This window comes from Miscanthus floridulus, chromosome 3, assembly GCF_019320115.1.
Source record: "Miscanthus floridulus cultivar M001 chromosome 3, ASM1932011v1, whole genome shotgun sequence".
NCBI lineage: Eukaryota > Viridiplantae > Streptophyta > Magnoliopsida > Poales > Poaceae > Miscanthus > Miscanthus floridulus.
This window is the reverse complement of record NC_089582.1, coordinates 57,188,899-57,208,235: the sequence shown is the minus strand read 5'-3', so window position 1 is coordinate 57,208,235 and position 19,337 is coordinate 57,188,899. Positions and strand designations below refer to the sequence as shown.

General features: G+C 39.6%; 1 protein-coding gene across 1 annotated transcript; it reads right to left on the bottom strand.

Annotated features, from left to right (window-relative positions):
* Positions 1-437: 437 nt before the first annotated feature.
* LOC136541692 (protein REDUCED CHLOROPLAST COVERAGE 1-like) lies at positions 438-17,283 on the bottom strand. Its single transcript, XM_066533711.1, has 26 exons — positions 16,863-17,283; positions 15,268-15,374; positions 15,107-15,168; positions 14,746-14,838; positions 14,443-14,515; positions 12,871-13,242; positions 12,690-12,757; positions 12,447-12,578; positions 11,560-11,601; positions 10,224-10,748; positions 9,984-10,141; positions 9,312-9,846; positions 9,095-9,157; positions 8,836-8,937; positions 8,427-8,744; positions 8,246-8,338; positions 7,941-8,042; positions 7,752-7,856; positions 7,252-7,385; positions 6,413-6,596; positions 6,039-6,170; positions 4,538-4,650; positions 4,285-4,375; positions 1,885-4,208; positions 1,734-1,799; positions 438-786 (listed from the first exon to the last, which is right to left on the bottom strand). Exons 2-24 carry the CDS (start codon positions 15,326-15,328, stop codon positions 2,013-2,015), a joined length of 5,754 nt encoding a protein of 1,917 aa, XP_066389808.1. The 5' UTR covers positions 15,329-15,374; positions 16,863-17,283; the 3' UTR covers positions 438-786; positions 1,734-1,799; positions 1,885-2,012.
* Between the last annotated feature and the right edge of the window lie 2,054 nt (positions 17,284-19,337).

The window sequence follows — 19,337 nt, the reverse complement described above, 5'->3', positions numbered from 1 at the left end:
ACTCATGAATGCATATAATGCCCATTTTTGTCTGTACAGAGACAGATGCACGTATGAAAATGGACCAAGTAGTGATGGACAAAGATAAATTGCGATTATATTACTTATGAATGCATATAATATCAAATTTTCATGATGTGCTGAATTTCCCTTTTTATTAGCATGGCATTACTCTAACTGTTAGAAACGGTTAGGCACGCTAAGCCTGTCGCTGGCCTGGCGCCAAGAAACACAGTCAGTCTACAAGATACAAAGTTGCCAAATCTAAAAAATGCCAACCAAATGGAAACATGTCGGTGTCGCATTGGATCAGTCTCTAAAATATGTAAGACAATATCTACGGCAGTTAGTCATGCGTTTTGCACTTCACAACAGACCTGACACTAAGCCCTCAAATTCAAAATATATGGATTAATCATATCAAATTGCCTCTTGTTTAGTGGGGGGGAAAATCGCATCCACAAACAAGCAGCTTTACTGAATAGACAGTATTATTGTTATATAAAAAAGAATAATGTTAGTTTCTCGAGAACAAAAAGGCAAGTCAATTATTAGATGCGGCAGCGCAACAAAAAGAAAACAAAATCTAAACGCTAGGTTTCAAAAACCCAAAAGTGAGCTCCAAAAATTGAAGAGGATTCCTTTCTCTTAATCTATCAAAATTTGAAGAAAAATCAGCCTGTCTAGACAGTCTAGTATTACTAGTAATACTTCCATCTCCTATTAGTTCTGGATCTCACAAAACTCTTTCCAAGTCTTCTGGACTCTACACAGGATTGTCGACACCTGTAATGTGGTGTAAATAGAGTGGTTAACAGTGTATAACAAATCACCAAAAAAACTTGGAGCATAATATAGATAATTCAAACTTTCAAAGGAGATTTACTGTATGCTATGTAGGTTCTATATTAGTTTTGTTCTATTAGTTTTTATGCTCCAGAATCAGTGGTCACCCGTGATATGTTTAAATGATCAAGATTGGCTACATAAACTATGTGACTAGATTTGTCTTTTGAAATGCTTTCAAACATGTCAATTTTGTTATAATTTATTAGTACTGAAGTGTAAAAAGTGTGGTCAAAGTTATCTCACGAAAATAGAAAAAAGTCAATAATGTAAAATAAGAAGGAACTGCATATGGTGCCTCCTAAGTCCTAACACTAAATTTAAGGTGAAGGCTGTCTATATATACAAAAATGGGTAAAATCACAGTTCTACAATTGAATCAGAAAATGAGACAATACTCAACAGGTGAAGATCTTGTTACTTTGCGGCATAACAATTTGAAATGATGTTCTTCGACTGTATTTACAAAATAAAATTTTCTCCTGTCCCTCTCGTTTCTACAGAGTTAATTAAGTCATATTATGTCCTCAAGTTTCACATGCTAATTGGAACTACTGTACCAATAATCCTGATGGATCAATGCTGCAAGGGCTTTCTGCTCCAAAGAACTCTATGATATGGTTGATTTTACAGCATAAAACATCGAAAACTAGTACACAAAGATGCTGTCAATGATAAACATCTCTCTTCAGAAGTTCCAAAGGCACTAAAACAATGCTCATATTTATGTATGCTGATTGGAAGAATATTTAACAATGCTCAGATTTATGTAAGCTGATTTGAAGAATATGGAAGTAGTTAGAACTGCAATAAAAACTGATCTAGCAAATAGAGACAGAGGAGTCAAACATGAAATAACCAAAGAAATTGTTGCAAAGATAACATACCGTATTTGAAATAAAAAAAAAACCATTTATCCTTTTTGAATAGTTTCGAGTGATGGGATTTCATATCTGCAAAAATATTGACAACTAGCATATCAATGAATGGAATATTATGGATAAACAGGGAAAGTTTATGAACCAAATTTCTCATTACCTGGAATATGGTATGAGAATAATGCTGCCTTCCAAATAAGTTCTTTTTAGTACATTTCAATTGGAGATCCATGACAATTTGCTCTTGGGTACTAATGCCAATATTAGATGCTTTAGAATTTGCATAGCCTAGTTGCCAGATGAAACAACTTCAGCAAATGACACACTCGAAGGCCTGAAGATGTCATTCTCTCTGACTACTTTGTTATAGACAAGCTTAAATGAGCGTGACCCATATGTCTTGTTAAGCAAACTTATTGGGATTCTCAGAGTTTGTTTCCGACGGCTTTTCCCCTTAACATATATCCTGAAACTACCTTCATCATGCCTGTTGTCTTCTTGCATGTCAGGACTCAGTTCAATTCTAATGGCATCCTTTAATTGTTTATCTTGATCATCATGTTTGTTGCTTATCAAATTGCCACTTACTACCACTGCAGGAGTCTCCATCTCCTCCTTGGCCACTGCAGCATTACTGTCCAGTGAAGGGCCTATACTAACAACAGCTGCATCAGATTGAATATGTTTATCTGCTAAAGATTGAGAAATAGGGTCAACAACATGTGGCGTGGGAATGAAGTCAACTGTATGGCTACTTGACCATGACGACATTGGCACAAATTCTGATGGCGCTGGGCCCATATAAGGTTGCCATCCATAATGGTTAGGCCGAAAAATGTTAGTGTTCATGGGAAATGTGGTGCTTGGAACCACCTGTGGTTGACTATATGGTGGATAAATAAATGGCACAGGATGCATGAGATTAGGAGATCGGGGAGCGGGAGGGTACAAATGATGAGGAGAAGTGCACAAAGGAGGACCACTTGGCACCATAGTTGAATGACCAGGATGCAGGGATACATTCACAGGCCAAGGTCCTACTCCTGGAATGGCACCTGGTGGTGGGAGACCAACATTGCCAGAAAGGGGGCTAAGTACAGATGGTGGAGATGGATTAAATGGTGGTGCAGAAGCAGATAGCTTCTTATTAGGCATCTCTCTCAAATCAATATTACTTAGCACTAAGTTAGGTTTGAACTTCTCACTTCCAACACCTTCAAGACTCCCTGCATTTGTTGTAGATGCTGAAACTGAAATATTTTCTATACTGCGGGGTAGAGCTTCAAAAAATTCCGTATCAGACTTCTCAGTCTGTTCAGTTTTTACAGATCCAGTGGACTCAGAAAACTCAATGGCTGCACCATCATTGTTACTACTTGATAGTTCTTGACTTGTGTTACTTAACACATTGGCATCTTTTGGACTATTTACAGGCTCACTTCCAATTCCAGATTCCTCAGCCTTTGGTATTGGCAAATCTTGTAACCTGTCTTTGCCCAGATTCTCAATCTCCAGTTCTCCTTCAGAGAATTTTGTTTCTTCTAATTTCTGGAGTTTTCCTAGCACATTGGTTTCTTCTTTGGAATTATTGGTATTTGCAGAGACAGGTCCCTGTTCCACTTTGAGTAAATCAACCAAAGAATCTTTCATTTCTTGTGCAATAATCTGACCAAGTGATGGTTGGTTCTGTGGTACATCATCTCTAGGTTTCTGTATTTGAGTCTTGGCAATTGTTCCAGGGCGTGCTAATGCAACATCTTTGTATGATGGAGCATTTCCACTACTAGCAACTAAAGTTCCATGTGACTCACTTTCTTTGTGATCTGTTGAGGTAGGATTGTGTGCTTGTGAGTATGTTACCTGGGATTCTGCTTTACCACTCATCTGCTCTGTACTCTTAAAAGTATCTAGCACCTCTGTGGTTGCAGTCCCTGGCTTAACCCGATAGGTCACAGCCTTGTAAATCTTGCGACCAAACCTGGCACCAGATGTCTGAACTTTCACATGCTGCTGAGGATCTGTGTACGTTGTAGGTACAACTGTTCTCTTCCTTAAGAAATAATACCGGTTATTTGAATAGGAATTCCTTGCCTTGTATTGTGAAGTATATGTTGGATCATGACTATCAGGTTCATACACCTTTCTGGTGGTTGGGCGATAATGCTTCATCTGTTTTCCTGGACCCCCAGCTGATTTAGGTCTTTGAACAGGCTGCCAACCATCTTCAGGTTCTGAATTTTCAACTTCAATAACTTCCTTAGGTGCATTAATGTTCACCTCAGCTATATCTAGTTGTAGCTCAGAAGGTGCTGGATGCTCAAATGATTCAGGAGTCTGTTTAACCTCAGCTTCAGAAATAATTTTAGTACTGTCATCTTTTGATGGCTCTGTAACTTGCTGTTCCTCATCTATAATGAGATTTGAATCTCTTGGAGATATCTCAGGGCTTGCTCCATTTGAACTTTCATTTGAATGAGATAAAATCTGACAGAATGAGTATGGGTGAATAAATTCTTAGACAGAAAACAAATTAAGGCAGAAAGAACTATAGGTAACCAACCTTTATGCTTGAGTATCTCCTTTTTCCAGATTCAGAATCTCTTCCCTTGCTCTCTTGGTCAGGATTTATGTAATCAAGAAGATCAGATACACTGGACCAAAGTAAAAGTCAATACAATATCTGAATATCTATCTAAAATGGGGCATCAAAATAGCAGTGAACAAGTTTTTTGTGTACTAGCCTAGTGCAGAACAGAAGTTTATCCAAGGATTTATTATATGCTTTGGTGAGAAATATCCAGTTAAGGTCTCACCTTAGGTGTCCTTTACTAGCTATTGATGCGTCAGGTTTCCGAGTTCCATTCCGTGCAGCCTCTTGTTGCTCAATTACTTTTGACTCAAAGTATTCAAGCCAAGCAGCAGCATCCTGCATTCAGAAAAGGCTAAAAGGTTATGAATGCCCCCGAGTCCTTGTCTAGGCAAATCTGGGTGCCTATTTCTCCTTAATATAAAGCCACCTAGTTCCTCCTAGGTGGTCAAACTTTTCGTTTTATATATCACAAAGGAGGGAATGTTTTCTTCACAAAATAAAGGAACTGGCACATTCTCGAAAAAAAAAACTACACGTGTCATCTTGGACAATGAAATGCTCTGTAATGTACATTTTGACTAATGACTATAAATCTGTATAGTAATATGCAACTCACCTCAGTTGCCTTTTGGTTAGACATTTGAAGCATCCCCATATATAATTAGTGGTGCAATTTTATTGAGCTTTTCATAATTTTCTTCTGCTTGTGGTTAGCTATAAATGATTCTACCACTCTCATGAACAAAAGCATCATTTCTAGTGGGAAACTTGGAATAATTGAAGGACAACCAAGTTGTCTACCTATATTCCTGTGGAGTATAAAGGACAGTTTAAGGGAGTAATTCCATTAGTGCAGAGTTTTTGGAGGTACTTCTGATGGCTATATAGTGACATTATTCTTATCTGACCAATTTCATTATTAAGTTAATACAAGTAGTGAAGCGTTGTTTCGACTACATGCATTTAAAAATGACCTCTAATTGTAGGCAGTACTTTTTGCACAGGAGGAGGGAGATGTGAGTTTGGAAGGTCAAGTAGTGCCTAAGAAGGACACCTTTCGTTATCTAGGATCGATGTTACAGAGAGATGGAGATATTGATGCTGACGTTAGCCATAGAATCAAAGCAGGGTGGATCAAGTGGCGACAAGCTTCTGGCATTCTTTGTGACAAGAGGGCACCACAAAAGCTAAAAGACAAGTTTTATAGAATGGCGATTAGACCCGCTATGTTGTATGGAGCAGAATGTTGACCTACAAAGATTCGTCATGTTCAACAACTGAGTGTTGCAGAAATGCGTATGTTGCGATGGGTTTGTGGTCACACAAGAATGGATCGAGTTAGGAACGATGATATACGTGACCGCCTAGGGGTAGCACCAATTGAAGAAAAGCTTGTCCAACATCGGTTGAGGTGGTTTGGCCATGTCCAAAAGAGACCTTCAGAGGCACCAGTGCATTGTGGAGCCCTAAGCCAAGCTAATAATGTGAGGAGAGGTAGAGGTAGACCGAAATTGACATGGGAGAGGCAATAAAAAGATATTTGAAAGTTTGGGATATACCTAGAGATCTATGTTTGAATAGGAGTGCTTGGAAAGCAGCTATTGATGTCCCTGAACCATGACTAGGGGCCCTTGGGGGGTTTCAACTCTAGCCTACCCCAACTTGCTTGGGACTGAAAGGCTTTGTTGTTGTTGTTGTAGCAATCATATTTCAAGAAAGCATACCTGAGTTCGTAGGTCATCTGGTCCAAGCTTTGCACGAAGGATTTGCAAGGTTGTTTGCTCATGCTGAACACTCAAGGAATATGCTTCCATCAATGAGAGAGCTATGGCTATAGCATGGTAGCTGGCAGCAGTCTACAGATAACAGAAAATAGATCAACTGAAAATTCTCTCAAAAAAAATAGTGAATCAATCAAAAACTATATGCCAAGTATATTAAGCATGGCCTTGCAAGAAGGAAACATCATATTCTATAATATATATATATATATATATATATATATATATATATATATATATATATATATATATATATATATATATATATATATATATATATATATATATATATATATATATATATATATAATTATTACCTGTATATGATCAGTCCCAAGCAATTTCTGGTTGCATTTTAAAGCTTTGTGCAAGTATCTTAGAGCTACATGCACATTGCCCAATCCTTCTTCCATCATAGCTACATTGATATATGTAGCAGCTGTATTTGGATGAGATGGCCCGCACGTAAGATGCAGCAGATATAGCGCACGCTTGACATACCTAATTTACACCAATTGTTAATATTGCAGATACTGTTGCAGTTAATTTAAACCATCAGAACTGTACATTCAACAAGGACTATCAAACAAACAAGTACAATCCACTTATGTTTTAAAAAATCCTTTCATTTTCAAATATTTGAGCTTTAGCAGAACATAAGATATAACCTGATAGACAAAGATCATAAAGAAAAACCAATGACCTAACTAAACAAAAAAATTGGTAGAATAAAAAAATGACACTTCTCTTTATCCTTTCCAACCTTTCCTAAAAAATGAAAAAAAAACAGATGTTTGTAGATTAACATATTTGTAAAGGAATCATCATCTGCGACATGAGAGAAATAACAAATTTTTTGAACATGTGACAATTTTTTGAACAAAAAATCTAGACTGAGTAACAGAAACAAATCAATGCATGCTTGACAGAAATAACAAATATGTTTCATTTTGTCTCTTGCCAAATATCATTAACACCATATGAATAAACTAGATAGAATATTAACGCCAATCTAGATCTTGAAGATAGTGAGAGATAAGGTATTAACTTAGCTAAGACCTAAAAGGACTATTGTTGTCCTTTAGGCTATTATTATGAAACTATAGATCATATTCATGAAACAGAAAATGAAAGAATGCTATAAATATGCCTTTACTTTAGGGCCAATTCTGTATGTTGCAGACGGTAGTAGAACACAGCAAGGTCTCCATAGCTCTTCATAGTATCAGGGTGGTCAAGTCCAAGTTCCCTCTCGTTGATGTCTAGGGCCTTTTGCTGATAAATAGTAGCCTGCAGTATTTTTTTTAACATGTCAAAAGCTAGAACAGACACTGTCACAAAGCTTATTATCTACAGGAACGTTGGCCTTAAAATCATCAATTGATTAGTCATCACATGCTCTCTGGTACTTTGTTTCACCATACACATGTAAGATGTAACACAATTTCTCCTTAAAAGATATCATATTTATTTTATTTTCCAGAAATGTATCATATGTCTTTTAGTGCTATGATTACTTTAATCCTTTAACATATTGTGTAAGCATATATAATCATTGTTTTGAACCATGTTTAGTTGTAGCCACCTAGAATTGTCTGAAAATGTTTAGCAATTTATCAAATGATCTGATTTATTTTCAGCTGCAACACAATATACCTGATTAAAATCACCAGTATGGTACAAAACAACAGCTAGCAGACTATAAGCTCCAGCTGTCATTCGGTGGTAGGGACCACATACAGTTATGAGCTTGGAAAGAGCCTGTATTATCGTAGAGAAAAATAGAAATCAATGAATATTATATGAAAAAAGATGTGATATCTACACGTGATTTTAGAAAGATACCTTGGTCCCATAATTGACAGCATCTTCAAGTTTACCCTTGTCAAGGGCAGTTTTAGAGGATTCTAGCAGTTGCCTACCATCTGCAGATGAGCATGCAACTTGCTGCATATTATGGAAAAATCAAGTTAGTTGCATTTTTATGTCATTTCCTGTTAAGGCTAACAAAATATTAATAAATATAAAAAGCTGTAAACTACTGGTGATCATGACTGATGTACATTTCATCACAGAAACCATATAACTGATTAGATATGATGAACCAAATTAATTTCAGAAGGATAATAACCCTATCTTGCAAACTTTACCTTATGTACAGGTACCAGGCTAATAATGTCCTGCTTATGGAATGGGAAAGAGCAATCCATAATGAAATCTCGGGGTGCCAACTCAATGCCCACCTAAAAGCAATGATTATCCTCAATTAGAGCACACCACATCAGGATGAAATTTTTATAATAAAAAAGATAAAAAAATATGAACTTTTACCTTATGGCATAGTCCTCTAAGGACAGCATATTTCCTCACATCATGGTAATGTTTCTCCATGAGCTCAAATTCATATCTCCTTTTCAAGAAGGTCACCAGCCATCTCCATACTAGGGGATGTACATTAGGAGAACTTCCAGAGACATCAGATTCAGGAACACCAAGCAGTAAGTTCAACGCTGCAGCTATTGTTAGTGCTAATTGTCGCATGTCTGAAATAGCAGAAATCACAGAGCGGACGATATGCTTGAAAGCACGCACTATCATCTCATGCACACATAAGGACTGAACATGTGAAAGCTTCTCTGAAAGCTTGACCTATACAGATAGTTATCTAGTCAGCATTTACAAAGAAATTGGAAAGAAAGGCATTCATTCTATCAAATGTAAACCAGAATTTGAAACTTACAACTCGTCCTAGAGAGCGCATCCGTAGGCCTCTGGTATGCATGAAATCAGTCAAGGTCCTACCGTCAACAGGTGAAAGTTCCAGAGAACCAAAATCAGCAACCTGAATATTTTCTTTGATTAGTTATTAGGCTTCTGACTCGGAAAAAAAATGCCACATGGAAATCTATCACTCATAATGCCATTAAAAACTTGACCACAGGAGAAGATGCTCCCCTGGGTTTGTCATAAAACTCATAATCTCAGATATCGATACATACCAGCTTAGGAAGTGCAACTTCATCGTAGTACTTCAGAGCCATCTCAATCAACTCAGGTGGTGACTGTACAACAAACAAGGTTACTCTACAGTCTTCATGGAGAATTATAATACAATGAGCATTTGTACAACAAAGACTGTTTTACCATTCATCAGTTAAACACAATACAAATAAAGCTAAGTTGACTTTTCAGTTGTATTGAAAAGAGATGCATCACCTTCTGGTGGAGCCCAGTTTCAGATTCTTTCAACCTTGTAAAAGCAGATTCTGGTAATAAATCCTTCAGCAGGTTTTCATTCTCAGAAGCACTAGACTCTCCTTGAGGCAATTCAACATCTGATGGCTTGTCTTTCTGGCTTTCTGCAGAGCTTTTGGGCCCCAATGAGGAACCCAGGTCAGCAGAATTAACATTTTTCACATTCTTAAGAGCTTTGAGAGGCTTCCCTAGCCCTTCAATCTTTGGTTCTTTAGATTTGTCCACTGTTTTCTTCTTATCCTTCTCACCACCTTGCTTTTTATCCTTATCAGAATTTTTCTGATCCTGCAAATGCTGAACCCAGCAGGCACCAAGTTCCCATCTCATAAATGACTCTTTTACATTTTCCTCTTCCTCAAGCTTTTGAAGACTTCCCTTCAATAATTTCTCAACAAAAGTTTGTGCCGCAATTAGTTCTTCCTGCCTATGATTTTGTAAAAGGTTTGATATCTTCTTCTCCCCAGTAGAAGTGGCTTCATTAAGGAGCATCCTCAAACTAAACAAATGAGCAGTTCATCAACAAAGAGCATCCTCAAACTAAACAAATGAGCAGTTCATCAACAAAAGACAGGATGAAGCACAAATAAAATCTAGAGAATAACATAGAAGCATTGCTGTACTCTTGTTATTAACCTGTTAATGTTCAATGCATGTGCACCCCCTTCAGGTTGATCTGCGATATTCATAGGCTTGATAGAAGAGTTTACTTTGGTTTTGTCGATATTGTCCACCTTTGCTACTGCAACATACCCACAATATCTAAGGTTGATAATGCCCAAACTGTCAACATCCTGCAACATTAGAGAGAAAAATAAGAAATTACTATAGTTTGTGCAGAATATGAACAAGGCAACCTTAATTTAGAACCCTTACATGGGCAGCTGTGTTTTCATCTGCAGTTATTCCTTTCAAAAGGTTCCTTTCCGCAAGATTCTTAGAGTCCATTCCTGTGGCTCTGTTTCCATCTATCTTAGTGTCCAACTTGCAGCTTGCATCTGAAGAATCTCTTGTGACAGTGATGCTAAAATTTCCCACTGCCTCAGAATACAAAACTTCATCTATCTTGGTTGATGCCGATAACTCTGTACTTTCCATTACATGCCTTACTGCTGCAATAGCCCGAAAGATAGCAACATCTACAAAGAGGCTGTGAAGTAGGAATGCTCTCCTGTCACGGAGTTCCCTCTCCTCAGCAGTTTTGCAAGGCATGGATTTGAGAGAGAGAAATTCATCTGCCCATGGCACCATGTCGCTCTTTCCATCCCTCCCCCAACCACCTCCACTGCCTCCCCATGTTTCATCCTCAGCAGGAAGAGGAGGAAATGTTGATGGTGACTGGGCAGCAATTGGAGGAACAAGCCATGTATTTGCACGAAACCCATAAGGAAAATTTCCAAACTGCAATGTAAGAGCGACACCAACTAGGTAAGGACATGACAATCGAATCGGAGAAAGGTTTATATCAAAAAAATGCCAAACTGCAATGTAAGAAAGACACCAACTAGGTTAAGGACATAACAATGGAATAAGAGAAAGATTTATCAAACAAAGATGCAGCATAGCTCAATGTACTCACTCCGGCCCAAATTATTGGTTGTTTTGGCTTTTCTAGAGATAAAGCTATGTCTAGATACATAGTAAAAATTATGTATCTAGAAAAGCCAAAACAACCTATAATTTGGAAAGAAGTACTTGGGTACCAGAAAACTGGACTTATCCATGAAGATTCAACACTTTTGCAATACATGAGTGCTGAATTAAGGTGCTTCAACAAAAGCAGAAAGCACTATATGCAACCAATATTGTTGAAACAGGTTATGAAGGTACATGAGCATATCTATACGAGTAGAAAAGGTATTCCCAGAAGAGAACACAACCAAAATTTTTATTTTCTACTTGAAGTACAAGTACATTAACATTTAACTAGTTCTGATTCAAATCAACCATACTATTATAATGCATGCCTGATCATATAACATAATTCTAATAGAACTAATGTGAATACTTTACAGGGGTGAAGGCCTACAGCAGCTTTGGCCTAGGGCTCTAGCCCTAGGCGTAGAACTAGAATGCTAAACCAAAATACTCTGAGAATCAATGGATTAGAGCGATAAAGGCTAAGACGGCACTACTAGCCCTATGCTTGGGATAATTCTAGCTCCACCCCTGATAATTTCCAACATCGAAAACGAATGAGGTAATAGCAAACCTTGTTTCGTTCCAAAAATGCCTTCATAAGATCTTCATAAGCCTAAAACATATCCAAACAACAAAAAGGATAGACATAAAGTTAGACATAATGAAAGAACTTAGCAACATGGAACATATTGGCAGTAGTATGAAACATCAAGTATGATGGAAAATCTTGCAACTTATAATTGCCGGTGATTAGATGACTCTGTTGCACTTTAGCAATTTGTGATTCCAATATTTCTCATGACACGATCATAAAAGAAACACGGATGTAGAATTTACTTTCTGCAACAGCATGTCCACATTACTATTAAAACAGCATTAGGCATAAACGAATTGCTTTTGATTTGCAATCCCACAAAAGGTTTTATCATGCTAAACCTAAAATTATGCCAGTTGAGTATATTTCGATACTGAGAAAGACACACACTCTTCACAAACAGATATCAGTCATTTTAATCAAAGTGAAGGAGATCCTGAAATCCTCCTTGGATTATGAATCAGTTTTGCTATGGTTCAGAAAATAGTAATAATTACAAGGTGGGCACTAAATAACAAGGTCAAATATCTTCAGCATTCAAGATACTATCTTATGAGAGACCTCAAAGACGAACACAGCCTTTGGTATCTGGCTGGCGCTAAGAAGCTGCAAGGCCTAGGCCTAACTGGTGTAATTTAAACAGCTAGGTCAAGTTTTGGTCATGTGCTTTTCTGTTTCATAGGCTAGTTTTTGTTCTGTTGAACTATCTCTCATATTTGGTCCCCGTATGAGAGAAGGGAGTTGTATGGGACCTTTTTCTCTCTCTAATGCAATGAAGCGCAGCTCTCCTGTGTTTTCTAAAAAAAAAAGATACTATTAACCAATTATGAAAAAAATCCAGAAGTTCAGGGAGATAGACTAACATTATCAAATGGTCTACTCAGATGCCTCAGAAGATCGACTAGGTTATGGCACAAGACTCGCTGCTTTCCTAAACTGAAGAATCCCTTTCGTCGAGCTTCAATAACAATGAATTTCCCACTACAAAGCTTTGCCTGAAAAGCACCAGATGATTCTCTAATTAAGGCCACCAGCCACAGAACAAAAAAACGAGGCATTCTAGCACAAATGAGCCAAAAGAAGATGCAACTTATTAGCCATTTTACCTCAAGAAAGAAGAGATGGTCATCCGAAGGCTGCTCCTCCTGTCGAGGCTGCAACACTCGCCTTGCAACTGAAATTAATCAAGAACTTTACGTAAATGCAACAAATCGTGGGTGCTAGACGTCTTCACTCCAATAACCCATGCGTGCTTCGGATTGCAGATAACGAGAGGCTGCCACTTACACTGGAGTGGCGGAGTGAGGTTGGCGAGTGAGAAGAACTCATAGAAGGCGCCGAGGCGGGGGCACGCGCCGCTCATCTCAGCCTCCAGCTCTGCCGCAGCCGCGGACTCCTTGGCTGCTGCCTCCTTTGCGGCTGACGACTCCTTCGCGGCGGCGGAGGGCGGCGGCGGCGAGGCCGTGCGGCGCCCGCCCGAGGAGGCGGATGCGGCGGCCTTGGTGGTGGCGCTGGAGCTGGAGGGCTCCTTGGCGCCATCGGCGTCCTTGGGGGACGGCGGCGGCGGAGGTGGCGGCGCGGGGCCGAAGGAGGTGGTGCAGGCGACGATGTCCAGCAGACGCCGGACGTGCTCAACCGCGCTCTCCTCGCTGTACTCCTCTGCATTTTTAAAATTATTAATTATTATTAGCACTATTATTTCGAGAATTCCTTTTGATGAAAGGGTATTTTTGAAAAATCGAAACTGGAAAAAGGTACTCCCTCCATTTCAACTTATGGGTTGTTTTGGCATTTCTACATATACAATTTTTATTATGTATCTTGATATATTGTATATTTAAGTGTATAACAAAAATTATATATCTAAAAAAGTCAAAACGATCTATAATTTGAAACAGACGATGGTCAGAGAGATTTTATTCTTTTTTCAGACAATGGTGCTTTTTGGCTATTTTTAAACATTTTATCATGGGAAAAACAAGGAACTACTCAAACTTTCTAAAAAATATCTAAATTAGTTTTAGTGTTTGGCATTTCCAACAGTTAAAACTTTTGACAGCTTCAAACTTTTTCATTTATTTTAATATGAATACTAGTTCAAGAAATCAAAACATAAAAAATGGCAGCATTTAATTCTAGATTTTTTATTTTTCAAACAAAGTGTCTGTGTCTATCAAAGAATGTAATTTTATCACAAAAAATAAGGTTATGTTTATACTTTTTAAAGAATTTTAAATGAGTAGAACCTATATTTTGTCATACATTGGATACTACGTATACATTTGTACATTTGTGATACTAGCGCACATTCAATATGTATTCCTAATATGCAACTCCTTATACATGTACTGCGATACATGAAATGTAGTTTTGTGATATAACTTCTTAAATGTATTTTTTTTTTAAAAAACTTGGACACACGTTTTGTAAAATTTACTTCTTGATATGATCAAATTTAGCCAATTTATAAAAAATAGTATTCACATTTATATCTTTAAAAATTTACTATATGTCCTCTTAGGCTTTGTTTGGATGCGCATGTATTCATTTCAATCCACGTGGGTTGAAGTGGATTGGAATGGAATTAAACAAAGTTTCATTCTAATCCACTCCAACACACGTGGATTGAAGTAGATACTAATGCATCCAAACAAAGCCTTAATGAAAAAGGGATTTTAAAACCTCGTTCGTGAAAAAAATAAGTTTATTATATAATTAATCTAATGGTACCAATTTGACATTATAAATTATATTTTTTAAAACAAATTTGGTCAAACATTAAATCATCAGATTTCTTGATAAATGATAATTGATTTTTAGACTAATGCAGTAGAATGGAGGGCATCTTGGTTTTTATACCTTCCACCAACGTGAGCGTGCACGGTTTCAGTGTAGCAATGTCAGCGGTATCCTTCAAGGCACCATCACGTATCTACAAGGAAGCAAAATAAGATGAATAGTAATCACTGTATATACATTTTGGAAATACCAGAAATACACAAATAACTGAAAGCAAAGATAATGTGACAGTAACACCACGTAGGTTGAAAAAAACAGAGTGTTCTAAATTTCTTGTGAAACTTTCTCATTTTTTCCTCCACCAACCCAAATTGACTTTGGCTGCTGCCAGCTGCCCCAGAACAACTTGTACTTGGCATTTACCTCATGTGTGAGAGAGTAGTTTGTGATGGCACACGTGGCGGTGTTGACGCAGAGCAGCCGCCTCACATCGATGATCCTGTCCGTTGAAATCCCCTGAACAAAGAAGCAGGCAAATATGGAGCAAAGCTATGCTATGAATACGACCAAGCTGGTTTTAGTGTAATGAAACTATAATTTGCAGTTTCAATATGTGATTTGCAATAGAAAACATAATTCGCTGCCTTGTTCGTGGGTGTACTTATGTAATACAATGAATGAGATCGAACTCTATTCTCACTGTGTATTTAAGGGGACAGACGAGGAAACTGCAATGAGGAGATTGAACAACTAGAATGGTGTGACAAGGACTCGGAAACCAAACCTTCAGAATGACATGAGACTGGTCCGGGAGGTTCACACTGATGTCAATGGCGACAGGGAGAACTGTAACAATCACAAGATGAAATAAAAAATGATAAGCTGGAAATTAAACAATGGCTAAGAGGAAACTAAGACTATATAGTGAAGATGAAAAGCACTCACCTTTCTCATCTTTCTTCTTCTTCTCGCCCTTGCCCTTCCCACGCTTGCTCTTGGGCGCCATGCACGCGCCCAACGGCGAGCGAGCAAGCTCAGCTCAAGCAGCCCAACTGCACAACAGCAACAAAACCGAAACATAATTAAAAAATTGCATGCTCTGAACTGAAGGTTTGCCACACAAACAATTAGATATAGAATGGCCGTCAAGCACTTGGATTTAAACAAGAGTAATACTAGTGCATGGGGCATGCAGCAAGATCTGATTCACTTTCACTAGATACACCTTGATTATTTAACACGCTTCTTCCAACCTTTCTATCTTCAATCAAATGCTGAGAAAAATATGGAACGACACACCGCCTTTCTGTCTTAGTATTTCAGAGCGGATTAATAATGCAACCTTTAGTCGCATGCTCATTGCTTAGCAACCATCATGGCCGCCAAACAACCGAAAAGAAAAGGCACTCGCTTTCCTTCCTTGTTATATCCTAGTTATTAGTACCATATGATGGCATCATAGTGATATGATGATGGTATGATTGTTAGCAAAAGGCGGTGCTATTAGAGTATTAGTAATGTATCTGCATGTAACACGCCGTGAGCCCATCACCACAGCACAAGGCACAGCAGGTACATGTTTTCACACGGCTATTCAGAAGGAACATGCGTGTGGCACATGTTCTGTAGGAAGAGAGCGAGCGTCAAGAAATGGTTACAGGGACGGAAAAGCACGGTGAGGACAAATTAGGGAGCTGTCCTTGACATGTGGGCATGGCATTTTCATGGTAAAAGTTAGCCGTGACAGAGAAACACTGGTCGTGTGTACATGTATCTGCCCGGCCCACGCCACGAATACTGACCAGAAAAAATACCGATAAATGGTGTAAGAAAGAAGAGTAAGCAACAGTTTTGGGACTCTACCCCCGGCCCCTACCACCACCGGATGAGAGATGACTGACTTAGCTTGTGCTGCACAAAAGTATAGATGTATGTAAACTGGAGCTGGAAGAAGTAATTCAGAAAGTTAGTTGTGTTAATGCCAATTGCCAACTAGAAAATGAAGGGATAAGGTTTTCATGGAGCAGCGCAGCCTGTGGACCAAGAGAAAACTAGCTCTGTTTGCCTTCGTTTTTCTGGTACCAAATTTCACACCAAGTGATAGCGCCTGCCGAGCAGAAACAGATATTGCGACGAACAGAACAGGGACGGGTTCGGGTTCCGGTTGGGCCTCCTCATGATAATTTTACGCCTACGCTAGGCATCGCTAGCAGAGGTGCTCATAATTCACCGTTCTCACACAAGCAGTAGCTAGCTTAGTATGCAACAACGGTAGTACTGAAACGTTCACTTGCTACCTATTAGAAAACAAGAGTTCTGAATGGCAGGCAGGCATGACAGGACACACCACACAGCATCAGATTGCAACAAGCAATTCGCTGAGAGAGAAGCAGCAGAGCAGTGCTCCATGTTTCAGTGTTTCAGTGCTCACAGTCATCATAGATAGCACAGAAGCAATACAGAGGAGAGCCAAATGCGTGCCGAGCATGAGCATGGATGCATGAGACGGCAAAGAAACAAGAGGAGGTCCAAGAATTTACCAGTGGGCTGGCGCCCAGCTGCTGCTGCTCCTCAGAACCCTGTGTGTGTTATCTGGACGACCTCGCTTAAGGCTGCGCAAAGTGTAGTTGCAGGAGAGAGCACCGACACCGAACAGCGGACGTGTTGTGTTGTGTAGAGCGGGCACAGCTAGACGGTGCTGCTGGAGGTTGCCATTATCGCCTTTGTCGGGATAAGCTAGAGAGAGAGAAGGTAATAGAGGGAACGAAAGAAAGAGAGCGAAAGGATAGAGCTGCAGGGAGCGAGGTGGGGGGGAGCCCTGGGAGGTGAGCAGAGCAGAGGCGGTGGAAAGGAAGAAGGGAAGAAGTGGCAAGGCAGAGGAGCGGAGGGAAGGAGAATGATAGCGAGCGAGGGGGGCCGAGGGCTGAGGCTGATAAGGGTGGATTGGTGGAGATTCAGATAGGGTCCTCATTGGCCGCTTCTGCACCTCATGCTATATCTCTATCGCGCGCCCGCTCGCGCGCGGATTCACTCACGGGCCCCCAAATCCCCCGGCCGGGCCCATGCAAAACCGTGAATGCAAAGCCGCCCCCTCTCTCCTCCGGCACTGCTCCAAGTCCATCCATGGACGACGGATGCGTCCAGCTGCTGCTCTTCTCTTCTTCTTCATCGTCGTCATCGTCATCTCCGCTTTCGCAGGCAGCTCGATCGATCTGTGAGCAGTGCGCTCTAGCATCACCTCGCTTTCCAAGTCTTCACGTTGTCGGCGAGTTCTGGGGCGTCTGATGAGTAACACTGTACATTAAAGTGCATGTGGGGGTTTCCTCTAGCTGGGTCGCTCAATCTAGGGAAGGGTGATGAACTGACGAGGTGGAACTTGTGCCCCTGCTGGCTCGTTTTGCTTCCTCCAAGCCCCACAGGTGTGGCCACAGTAAGTTCAAGATATTAAAGAACGAAAGAAAAAAAATTGAAGTTTGCAAAAACATGCCAATAAATGGGCAGTCATATGCATCTGCCTTTTGAACCCAGACATGCATCCTTTTCTGAACCACTTCCGTACACAACGTAACCCTCCTCGTTCTGGATTCCTGTTGGAATGGAATATATGAGCTTGGCCCAACAAGAGATTCTGAAATTTCGGGGAAAATCTTAAAGCCGTATTCACGTGAGCAAAGAGAGGGAGTGAAAAACCTTTAGTTCCACCTTGCTTGTGGAAGTGTAGGTAGCCATGATTAGTATGGAAGTCATTTCTACTTTCTCAAATCTAGTGTGAGGAGGGCAAAGTAAACCCATAAGAGCTTGCTCGCCTCACTGGAAGAGTGGGGCGAGGCGAAGGGCACGTGCAACACCTGCGTGAATGGTCCACCGAAATGGAATAGCAGGTCTCTGCACCACCATCCATCTAGGTAGCAGGTCTTGAGAACAATCGATGACTTCGTACCACCACCATCCATCTAGGTCAGGCGGCGCTACGTGCCATCGCGTTCGCCGTCAACTTGAAAGTACATCTAGCCCTTTAGTGAGTTTTGGATTTGGACAATTGAATGACAACGTGATTAAAGGTCTAACCTATTTGCTAAGTGTTGGACAGAAAAATTGGTTTATCTCACATGTGCTTGATTTGATTGTATAAAACCAAAATTGTGTGTTGTTGTATAAACAATCTAGTTCAAACACAAGACAACAATGCAAATGTATTTCATGCAAGGCTTACTTATTGTGGGATTTGTATGATTTATTATAAAGCAAGTACGTTGAGCACTAATTAATGAGACATGAGAGATTGCCTATGAAATAGTCTCATGTTTGAAGCTTGCTACAATAAAAGACAACTATACAAATGAAATGATGGATAATTTAACACAAGGTGTGACTTGATGGCTTGAGTTGGTGAAAATAGCAAGGAAAGGCTTCGAAGTACTAAGCAAGGGTGAAGGACAAGCGACGGCTTGGCGACCGAGGAACCTAGATAGGGTAAAGAAGAAAGTACTTGCATTTAGTTGAGGTACCAATCAAACTTTAATGGTCACATTGAAATGGAGGATCAAAATATAGTAAAGAAATTGTTGGAAGTGACTTGATACATTTAAAGTTAATTCTCATCTATTGAATGAAATCAAGTCACATGCTCAAGGAGAAAAATCAAAGTTGACATAATTGACACCCTCACTTGATGAAGATTGAGAGCTATGGCATTTGGTTTGAAGGAAATCAACTTAAGCGATTCGAACTCGTTTTTCATTTAATCTTGAGTTAATAGGTATGCCGTACTATTAAGAGGGATGCATTATGCTGATAGATGATTATTCATAGGTGCTCAAGCCAACCCATGAGAGGTTTGAATGAGAGAGTCACTAGTGCTAACTTAAGTTGTGGGTGAAAATACCAGACGTGTCCAGTATAGGGTTGGCCACAACAAACTTCTTCGGTGCTCTCCCATTGGTTCATCGGAAGTTCCGACACGAGTCAGGAGTTCTGGGAGTCAGAAGTCCCGGCAAGCATCGGGAGTTCCGACG